The sequence below is a fragment of the Cuculus canorus genome, chromosome 18 (genome assembly GCF_017976375.1).
Source record: "Cuculus canorus isolate bCucCan1 chromosome 18, bCucCan1.pri, whole genome shotgun sequence".
NCBI classification, from domain to species: domain Eukaryota; kingdom Metazoa; phylum Chordata; class Aves; order Cuculiformes; family Cuculidae; genus Cuculus; species Cuculus canorus.
In genome coordinates, this window is record NC_071418.1 from 1,008,495 (window position 1) to 1,018,597 (window position 10,103).

At 58.1% G+C, this 10,103-nt stretch overlaps 2 protein-coding genes across 3 annotated transcripts; one reads left to right on the forward strand and one right to left on the reverse strand.

Annotated features, from left to right (window-relative positions):
• Window positions 1-668: 668 nt before the first annotated feature.
• On the forward strand, window positions 669-6,899 carry LOC128854020 (uncharacterized). Of its 2 annotated transcripts, XM_054083627.1 has the most exons (6): window positions 669-803; window positions 1,219-1,340; window positions 3,268-3,369; window positions 4,342-4,506; window positions 5,884-5,988; window positions 6,086-6,899. In XM_054083627.1, exons 1-6 carry the CDS (start codon window positions 716-718, stop codon window positions 6,368-6,370), a joined length of 867 nt encoding a protein of 288 aa, XP_053939602.1. In that variant the 5' UTR covers window positions 669-715; the 3' UTR covers window positions 6,371-6,899. The 2 variants fall into 2 exon arrangements, with proteins under 2 accessions (XP_053939602.1, XP_053939601.1); XM_054083626.1 differs by having other exon boundaries at window positions 777-803; window positions 1,219-3,369.
• A 519-nt stretch (window positions 6,900-7,418) lies between these two features.
• On the reverse strand, window positions 7,419-9,887 carry MRPL27 (mitochondrial ribosomal protein L27). Its single transcript, XM_009563946.2, has 4 exons — window positions 9,827-9,887; window positions 9,294-9,416; window positions 8,551-8,618; window positions 7,419-7,835 (listed from the first exon to the last, which is right to left on the reverse strand). The coding sequence occupies exons 1-4, from the start codon at window positions 9,846-9,848 to the stop codon at window positions 7,629-7,631; spliced, it is 420 nt and encodes a 139-aa protein (XP_009562241.1). The 5' UTR covers window positions 9,849-9,887; the 3' UTR covers window positions 7,419-7,628.
• Between the last annotated feature and the right edge of the window lie 216 nt (window positions 9,888-10,103).

Here is a 10,103-nt window from a genome sequence, read left to right on the forward strand (position 1 = left end):
TTGTGGGTGACGCAGAGGGGGAGCATTGGGGTCCCTTGGCCTGTGCCGGGGCGGTGGGTGCTGTTGAGGGTTGCTGGGGATTAGAAACCTTTAATTAGCTGATTAATGGGCACCCAGGGGTGCTGCGGGGCTGGGAGCACCCGCAGACGAGCCGGGCGGCTCTGAGCCGGGGCTGCTGCGCTCCGGGGGGTGACAGGAGCGGCTCCGGTGCTGTGGAGGTGGCACCCCCCGCCCTGCAGGCCATGCACCCCCCCCCCCAACAGACCACGCCCACCTCAGCAGACCACGCCCCCTCCCAACAGACCACGCCCCTCCACGCGCAGACCCCACAAAACAGGCCACGCCCATCTCTGCCACAGGCCACTCCCACCACCGCCGGCCACGCCCCAGCACACAGACCGAGCCTCGCCATTGACCACGCCCCTCCCTGCACAGACCACGCCCACTCTCGCAGCAAACCACGCTATCATCTCAAAGGCCACACCCCCTCAGCCACAGACCACGCCTCCCCTTCAGACACGCCCACAAAGAGCCATTCTCCGCCTCAAGCCACGCCCCTCTCCGTCCAAGCACCGCCCCTTCCAGCACAGACCCCCACCCCATCCCGGCACAGGCCCCGCCCCTCGCGGCTCAAGCCCCACCCCAACAAGCCCCGCCCCCTCTCAGGCCCCGCCCCCCCCGCCGTTAGGCGCGGGCAGGTCCCGGCGCGGCGGGGATGGCGCATCCCGGCGAGGCCTCGGCGCAGGCGGCGGCTGCCGGGGCGGCCATGGACAGCAGCGTCCTGGCCATCGTCATCGCGGCGAGTGAGTGGCGGGCGGGGGCGGAGGGGCCGCCGCCGGGGGCTCGCGGGGACAGCGGTGTCGGACTCCCGGTTCTGTGACCGCATCCCCGGTTACAGCGCTGTGCTCCTGGGGGGAGCGGCTCCGCGGTCCCCAGTTCCGTGTCCGTGGCCCCCAGGGCTCGGTCTCCGCGACCCCGGTTCGGTCTCGCGGTCCCCGGTGCCCCGAGCGGGAGCGGAGCGCCGGCGGCTCCGGGGCGGGTGCTGCGGGTCCGGGCGCACGGAGCGAGGGTGGGAACAACGGCGCCCTCGGGATGGGCGGCGGGACCGGCTTCCCGGGGCTTCTCCGAGCTGCTCCTTGCCGAGACCCGCGGCGGGCAGGCGGCGGGGAGGCCACGCACCCACCAGCTCACATCAGCTCTTCTTTCTCCCCTCGGCAGCCGTGTCCACCTCCGTCTTCATCGTGGCCATCCTCATCCTCCTGCTGCTCCTCTACCACCGGGACCCGATGTGCTGCCAGTTCCTCTGCTCCTGCCGCCTGTTCCAGACCCCCAGCCCGTATGTGAGTGTCCCCCCGCGGCCCCCAGCAGGGCTCCCCGGTGCTGGGGGGCCGCAGCGCTCGGCTCGCTGGAGACCAGTGATGGGACCCGGGGGAATGGCAGGAAGGTGCCAGGGAAGGGTTGGGTTGGACGTTAGGAGAAGGTTCTTCTCCCAGAGGGTAGTGGAGCACTGGAGCAGCTCCCAGGGAAGCAGGCACGGCCCCGAGCCTGACAATATTCCAGCACAGTTTGGCCAACACCCTCAGCCCCACGATGAGTGTTGGGGTGTCCTGTGCAGGGACGGGAGTTGGACTCAATGATCCGTGTGAGTCCCTTCCAGCTCGAGACCTTCTGTGATTCTGTGACCCAGAGCAAAGCCAGGCTCTGCCTCCTCCTTGTTCCCACTCTGTCCAAGAGCTCCATCCTCCCATCCCTGTGCCCTGCGGGTGGGACAACACCCCCGAGACCCAGCACCCGGATTCCCCAGCTCCACACAGCTCAGAGGGGTCGGCACGGCCGTGTGCGGGGCCAGGCTCTGCTCAGCAGGGAGGGGGCTGGATGGTGGTGAGGGCAGACAAAGCCACTCGTGGCCCCAGCAACCGTCTCTCTGGTACGGCAGCGAGACACAAAGCGACACAAAGCCCCCATGCCTGCCGCTGTAATTTCCCAGGGCTGCTTTTCCAGCAGGGAAGCTGGGGATGGAAAAAGAGCGGTGTGTTCAACCAGTGCTGCCTTTGGGGTGGGGGAAGCTCAGCTTCCAAAGGCCCCAGAGATGGATGCAAGGGGAGGGCAGCAGGCACCGCTTCGGAGTCTCCGGGAGGAGAGGGGACACCCAGCCTCGGCTCGGGGGACGGACAGACTTGGACTGGGAATGGGGAATTTCATAGCGCAGCGTGGGCTGGGAAGGTCGCAGGGGGAATGGGCTGCGCTGCCGGTGTCCCTGCCCGCTTCACCGCATCCGCTCCTTTCCCTGTCTCCCTTCCTGCTCTCTGTTCGGGACACGCGGGCAGGAGAGGGCCTGGGCACCGCACTCCTCGCGCTGCGGAGCCCCTGCGCGGGATGTGCCGTGAGCCTCGGGGCTGGCTTGTGGGTGGGCGGTTAACGGAGATGGCACCGCGCCTTTAGCAAAGGGCTGTGGACAGATGGATGGAGATGCTGAGAACTATAAATGGAAAGGGGATGGATACAGGATGCGTTTCCATCAGTGAAGCGTCTGCCGTGGTGTGAGGCAGCTTTCAGGCAGGTGCGGTTGTGCTGGTTGTGCTAATTAGTGATTAAAACAAACAATTGCACCCCAAGCCATCCCTGTTTCCTGCTGTTTCTCTCCTTGTGCCGCGGCTCCAAGACAAACAGTTCCTCGGTTGTTAAGAGCAAAAAGGAATCTGTCATTCACCGGCTCCCGGGCTGCTCTGAGAGTCTCAGGGTTTCTGCCGGCAGAGCTGGGGCTTCGCTGAGAGTGAGGAATGGCCTGGAGCTCCAGGGCTGCTCTCCATGGAAGGGATCCCTGCGGTTGCTCAGCGCTGTGCCAGGGATTGAGCTCAGCTGGAGCAGGACAGCCATGGCTCTGCACATTTGCTCACCACGCTGTCCTGGTGTGACTCTCGGTAGATAAGTGTTTACACATCCTGTAACCCTGAGCATGTGATGGAGCTCTCATCTGCGCTAGCGGCATTGTTGGTGTGGGTTTTTGATGTCTCCAAAGAGAGATCGTTCTGCTGAGTCTGGATGCAGCTCTGCTCTGGGACCAGGCTGCCACCTCCCTCCCTGCTGGCTGTCCCTGCCGTCCCCATCCCCGCTGGCTGTGGCCACTGTCCCCATCAGCCGTGGCGGCCAACCCTGCCCAGGGTCCCCCTTCCCAGACCGCCCCGGCTGAGCTCCTCTTGCTGCCAGGTGGGATGTGAGGGGTCTCTGCTTTGCTCTCCTCCTCCTCCCCGGCCCCTCTCGTTCCAGGATCGCCCACCTCCCTACTTCAGCAGCAGCAGCCAGCGGCTGGTGGGGCCCCAGCGTGGAGCGTCGCGCCTGGAGAGCGCTGCCGAGAACCCCGGCCTGCAGGTGACAGCAGGGACCCTGCCGGGAGCCGGGGTTGGGGGGAAATGGTACCAAAGATCCTGATCTGCTTGGGAAGGGACTGTGGTTACCGGGACCAGGGGGGCTTCGGGGGCATGGGAGAAGGTGCAGGAGTAACTTGGGAAGGCTGTTGGTATGCAACAACCTTTGGGGAGGAGAGCAGGGATGCTACAGAGGACACTGTGGTGCCCTGAGGTGTTTGGGCGTGAAGTGGCAGACAGATCCCTCGGCACCTTTGAGGAAGGGGGTTCTGCCCCTCTGCTCCGCTCTGGTGAGTCCGGTGTCCAGTCCTGGAGCCCTCAGCACAGGGAGGACACGGAGCTGTTGGAGCGAGGCCAGAGGAGGCCATGGAGATGATCCGAGGGCTGCAGAACCTCCTGTGTGAGGACAGGCTGAGAGTTGGGGTTCAGCCTGGAGAAGAGAAGGCTGCAGGGAGAACTTAGAGCAGCTTCCAGTGCTGAAAGGGGCTCCAGGAAAGCTGGGGAGGGGCTCTGGATCAGGGAGGGCAGCGAGAGGAATGAGGGGAACAGTTTTGAGCTGAAAGAGGGGAGATTGAGATGAGACCTCAGGCAGAAACGTTTTGCTGTGAGGGTGGGGAGGCCCTGGCCCAGGTTGCCCAGAGCAGCGGTGGTGCCCCATCCCTGGAGGGGTTCCAGGCCAGGTTGGATGGGGCTCGGAGCCCCTGATCCAGTGGGAGGTGTCCCTGCCCATGGCAGGGGTGGGACTGGATGGGCTGTGAGGTCCCTTCCAACCCAAACCATTCCATGGTTCTATGATGTGGGATTCACAAAGCAGGTTATGGTTTCATCGCGTCCTGGGAGCAGGGATTTCCTCACTCAGGGTTCAAGAAGGACACCCACATCTTTGAACTCTGCAGTAAGTGGAGGTGGCACCAGACCATGACATTCCAGAGCCACGACCGTGCTGACCTTTCTCTCCCGGGCCGCACATTTCTAGGGAGACGAGGTGTTCTGTGTGGGACGCCCCAGCAGCTACCAGCTGCCTTCCTGGGAGCAGCCCTGCTTACCAAGCTACGAGAGCGTGCGGAAGAAAGATCGCCAGCGGGAAATCCATCAGATGATCGCCGAGCGGTTTGGGCTGTGGGCAGAGCCTGCCCAGGAGGTGAGCGCTCCCTCCCTGAACCACGGCCCGTGCACGGGGGAGGCCCCGCTCTGGTCATATCTGGGTCTTGCTTCAGCAGTTTCCAGTAGCTAAGGACTCTGTTCTCTGCAATTGCCTTTCTCCGATAGCCTTTATCTCTGTGAAGGGCACAAAGTGTACCAGGAGGCTTCTTTTGTGCTGGTTAATGATCGATCTGTCTTGGTGCGCTTGCAGAAATGCCTGTGCCGGGAGGAAGGGCAGAGCTGCTGCTGAAAGGGCAGGCGCTTCGGATCATCTGCTCTGGACAAGCCCGAGCTGGGAATGTTATTTTTAGATCTGTAAGGCTCCACAGTTTCTTGTTCCATGCAGGACACCTCTGGGAGGCCCCTCACTATTACCTTGAAGTGTTAATGGCTGATTTATGAGCAAAAGGCTCTGCCTGTTAACGATGTTTAAGATTTGCAGTCCTGCAATAGAGAAAAGCGAGTGCATCTGCCAAGCACGTCCGCAGCAGCAGCCCAGGAGGCTCCTGTTGAGCAGAGACCTCGCTGACTAAAGTGGAACAGAAACGTTTGAAACCCTGAGCAGAGCATTAAAGTTTCACTGATTTACCTGGATTTGGAGCCTTTAAGGCTGCACCATAAATAAGTAGAATCATAGAACAGTTTGGGTGGGAAGGGACCTCAAAGCCCATCCCGTTCCACCCCCTGGCACGGGCAGGGACACGTCCCACTGGCTCAGGGTCTCAAAGCCTCTTGGCACAGTCACGACCTGCCCTTGGGGTTTGGAGCTGTAACCAATGATGTCTGCCCTGAAACCAGAGCACCCGGGGCGCAGGGGAGCAAAGGCCCCAGGATGGAGAAACTGCAGTGGGAGCTCTTCCACAGAGTCCCTGCGCCACTCTTTTCGCCCCTCACGGGGACAAAGCTGGCTCAGCTCTGCCACATAAACGCAATGACAGCCTGGAGGTTCCTCTCCATGCTGCGCTTGAGGACAAAACCTGAGTGGGATGCCTGGTTTGAAGGTGCCTGCAGAAACCCCAGTAACTGATCCATTTTAACCAACCCCACTAACAGTCCCATTTGAACCAAAGGCAAGTCTTTTGCAGTGTCACATCCCTGCAGGTGGACAGGAGCAGGAACCTGGCACAGCATGAGAGGGGAGCGGGTGGGATGTGCCTTCCCAGTGGATTTCTGCTCTGCTGTGTCACAGGCTGGTGCTGAGTGCTCGTTTTCCAGGTGCTCAGCCAGACAGCAGCTCCCTGGGCTGACTGCAGGGATCCAGTGTCGGGTGGGTGGTGGCTGTGAGCTCTGTCATCTGCTCCGCAAGAAGAGGTGGGATCATCTCCGGGTTATTTCTGATCAGCTGTAACGCTCTGTTCTCCCTCTCTCTCCATAGCTGCCACCTCCCTACGAGCACGCTCTGAGGCATCCTCCAGCTTTCTCAGGGACAGGGATGATCTCAGAGACCTTGGACAGACGTGGAGTGCCAGACCCTTTCCAGGTGCCTCTCGGCTACCGGACTCAGCGGAACACAGACGTGTAGGCACTCCGCGTGCTGCCAACTACAGAAGTGCCTGTGCCCTCATTCTCCTCCGCAGGGAGCGGCCAGAACTCAGACCTCCACCAAACTCGCCATCCACCGAGACACAGGCGAGGCAGACCCTGCCATCGGAGCGGTCCCTTGCACAGCACAAGGACACCCGCAGAACCACCACTGGGGACTGCGCTGGGAGCGCAGCAGCCAGCGATGTGGCTCCCTCTTCTCTGGCAAACATACTGTTACCAAGGGTAATGGAGCAGCTGCTTCCGCACAGGACAAAGAGGAGGTGAGGGCCTGCTCAGCCGGAGCTCCTCCAGGCAGCTGGAGTTTCGGACCTCTGTGAGGCACACACTGCCCGCGTGCCAAGGATCCGACCTCAGACACTGGCCATGGTGTGCTACGTCACCTCTTTCTTAGCTTGTAATATTTTACTTTATCAGCGTATCAGCTCGCAGGTGGGAATCCTCAGCTGCGAGTGGCAGAACGGATCTGTACAGGAGCATCGCTGTGCGCTCCCACAGCAACAGCGTGAGAGTGGCTCAGGGCAGCTCTGTACAGACTCCGGAGTGATGGGGAGAGGGCCCAGGGCTGTGTCCCCGGCAGCACACAAATACTGAGCGCTGAGAGGAACCGTGGGATTGGATACAGACACTGGGAAAGGACCAAATTATGGATAAAACAGGTGGTGGTTCCTGTGGAGAACAAGAAGCAAAGGCAGACAGGTGCGGCTGGCCCAGTCTCTCCTCCTCTACAGAGCAGACGGTCCAGCAGCACCAGCACTGGTGGCCTTACACCATTGATTCCATAATGTGTTTTCTACTGCAGAGCCCAAGTTTCCATTTGTTTACAAACCTGTAGATAAAATAAGGTCAGTTTGGGCTCCTTTCTTTCGAGCAACGTAAGCTCCAAAATGTCACGGAATGACTCAGGGAAGATAAAAGGATAAATCTCTGGATTAGGGCTTTCTGATACATCTGCAGCCACTGAGCTTCAAATCCTGCCCCAGACCTGTGGATCTCACCAGGCACCCCAGAACTAGTCAGGAGCTCGTTTCACAAGTGTGAAAGTCAGGAAACGGAACACCTTCAGATCTTTGAGTTAATCATTGAGGTGAATTAGGCAGAAGGGAAAATCTGCCTTCCTGGGATGCACAGAATCCAATTGGAAAAGGATCTGCTCTGTAGTATTTTGAATTAAGGTACAAATGTAATGGTAATGTCCAAAAATGAGTAAAAATATACAGAGGGAATGATTGGTGGGACAAGCACTGACGTAACAGCAATCGTAGGGAGAATGCATCCAGTGGCACAAGAGAATGGGTTCTCCAGAGGAAGGCAGCTCTGGATACCACACAAACACAAGTAACACATTTCATAAACAGCCAAGATCTCCAGTAGCCCCACAGCATTTATTAAACACACTTAGCAATGCAAGCAGGCAATCCTCGTGCCTGAGCACTAACCATGTGCACTTTGGGAGCAAGAAAACACAGTCCTGACCTGGTATCTCCTGAGCTAGAATGCTCCTGTCCTCAGCTGCCAGTCCAGCTGGAGCAGTCTGTCCCACCGCTCGTCCCCATCCGTCCCTATTGAGCAGATGGCTCAGAGCATGGTGACCAGTTTAAAGCTTCCAACTTCTGCAGTGGGAACAACACTGATAAAGGTTTTATACAAAACTGCTCCTTTGGGCAGGCGGCAGATCACCTCCCGGCTCTCGCTGCTGCGCGGTGGGGGTATGTACACCTCCTTGGTGTATCTGACAATCCCGTCCTCCAGGGCGTACAGGGTCTTGTTACGGCCCATCCCCACCTGGGAGAGGAGAACGAGGGTTAGAAAAGGGTGCAGGTCCACACTGAAGCAGATCTGATGGTGGGTCTGCATTGTCTGATATCCTGACTTCAACAGCATCTGTTGCTTTGTATTTTAAAGTAAAATAACCTCACGCTGTTTGCTTCCAGCAATCGCTGTATGGTGGTGCTGATCACAGGGGAGGGGTCCCCATTTCCACCCCAAAGCACAAGAACCCACTGAGGTTACACAGGTGCTTGGGGATAGCCATAACTTTCAGTCCTTTCCTGAGTCGTGTGGGCCACGGGTGTGACTCTGAGTAGGCTCAGAGGCTACAAAATACCAGGTAGTGACACCTAATTCCACAATTATATAAGGGCGAAAAATTTTGAGCTGAAAAAGGGGAGATTGAGATGAGATCTTGGTAAGAAATGTTTTGCTGTGAGGGTGGGGAGGCCCTGGCCCAGGTTGCCCAGAGCAGCGGTGGTGTCCCATCCCTGGAGGGGTTCCAGGCCAGGTTGGATGGGGCTCAGAGCCCCTGATCCAGTGGGAGGTGTCCCTGCCCGTGGCAGGGGTGGGACTGGATGGGCTTGGAGGTCCCTTCCAACCAAACCATTCCATGATTCTATATAAGGTAGAGCATTTGAACTAGCTGGAAAGAGAAGAGACACCAAGTACAGGACTCTGTGGGCTGCTCTTCTTCGAGAACCACAGACGAGATGGAGAAGCAACTTACGTGAGCTCCTGGATGCCAGCGTATCAACCGCTGCGTAGCCAAGATGTTGCCTGCATGCACAAATGCTCCTGCAACAGAGCGACAGAGTCAGGCTGCGGAGAAACGGGACTCCCGGAGCCCTGGCAGAGCATGAGTGGTTCCAGGACTTACAAAGAAGACCAGCCTTCTGTGGGAATGTTCCAAGAAAAAGTTACTTTAAAAGCTAAAAACATCTAAACAAGAATGCTGTTAGCAGGAAATAAAGGGCAATTGATGCACAACGGCAAAGCACAGCTCTGGTCTCTGAAAAGGTTACTGCGAAGGTACCAGGCATTTTCTGGCTGCTGACAACACTTGTTTTATTACCTTTTAAATCAAAAGGTTTTCATCAGCAAAGCTAATAATTATTGAACACTCAGCTGCAAGAAGCTGTACTTTGGCTTCTGCTGAGCCTCATAATTCTCCCCTTTGTCAACAGTGAAAATGCCCGGCTTTTCAACACAGCGTGGGGGAAAAGCGCACGTATGGGGTGCCCTGCAGTGAACTTCCCTCCCGGCTGCTCCTGAGGCAAAGCTGGAATCAAAGGACGTTTTCCACAGGCAGTTCTGGCTGCTCGCTGACTTACTCTGCCAATTAGTTTTCCCTGAGCCTCCCCGTTCCTTTCTCTCAGAACAGCCCCGAGATGCTCAACCTGAGATCCAGACCAGGACAAGAGCTGTGAGGAAGGCACTGAAACACAAATATAAGCAGATTCTCAGACCTACCTTCTACTTTTTTGAATCCATAACGCTTCCCAGGGCTGCGGCCACCTAAATTTTTTGAGCTGCCCCCAGATTTTTTAGAAGCGCATCTGACAGCGAGCAGGGTCGTTTGTGGAGCCGTTAGAACTGGGTTGGAAGAAAGAACAAGAATGGCAAGTGAAAAAAATTATCACACGGGCTTTCAGAGCTAGAGGTTGTCAATTAAAATAGGCTTTAAAACGGCAGAGCTCTGAGGAAAAAGTACTTCGACATAAAATGGTAATTAGAACACCATCGCTTCAGTCTCCTGCAGAGCGGCCACATCTCAAGGGCTGCTGCTGCCCAGGAGGAACAGAACTCTCAGCAATGACTTTAAAGCACAGGCACACACTTCCATTTCAGCAAGGCTCTGTACAACCGGGTACAAGCGTTACCAGCTGCTGTGAATCAGTGTTGAACAGCTTTTAGGCTGAAAGAGGGGAGATTTAGATGAGATCTTACGACCCTGCGCTACCGGTAAGGACCCCGCCGCGGGGTTGAAGCTGGAGGTCACTCACAGAGCCTCTGAACCGCCGCCATTGTTGCGCTGTAGCATCTCTTCCGGGTGGGGAAAGATGCGGTCACTTCCGGTTGGCGGCGCGCATGCGCGCGCGGCTGGCGGCGATTGGTCCGAACGCTCGCGAATGGCGCGCGTTCGGACCAATCGCCGCCATCCGCGCGCGGGTCCGGACCAATCGCAGCGCGGCCCGCGGTTCCCATCAGGGGGCGCTGCTCGCTCCATTCATAAAGAGCGTCGCTTCCGCCCATTCATAAGGAGCGACTCGCGTGCCGTTC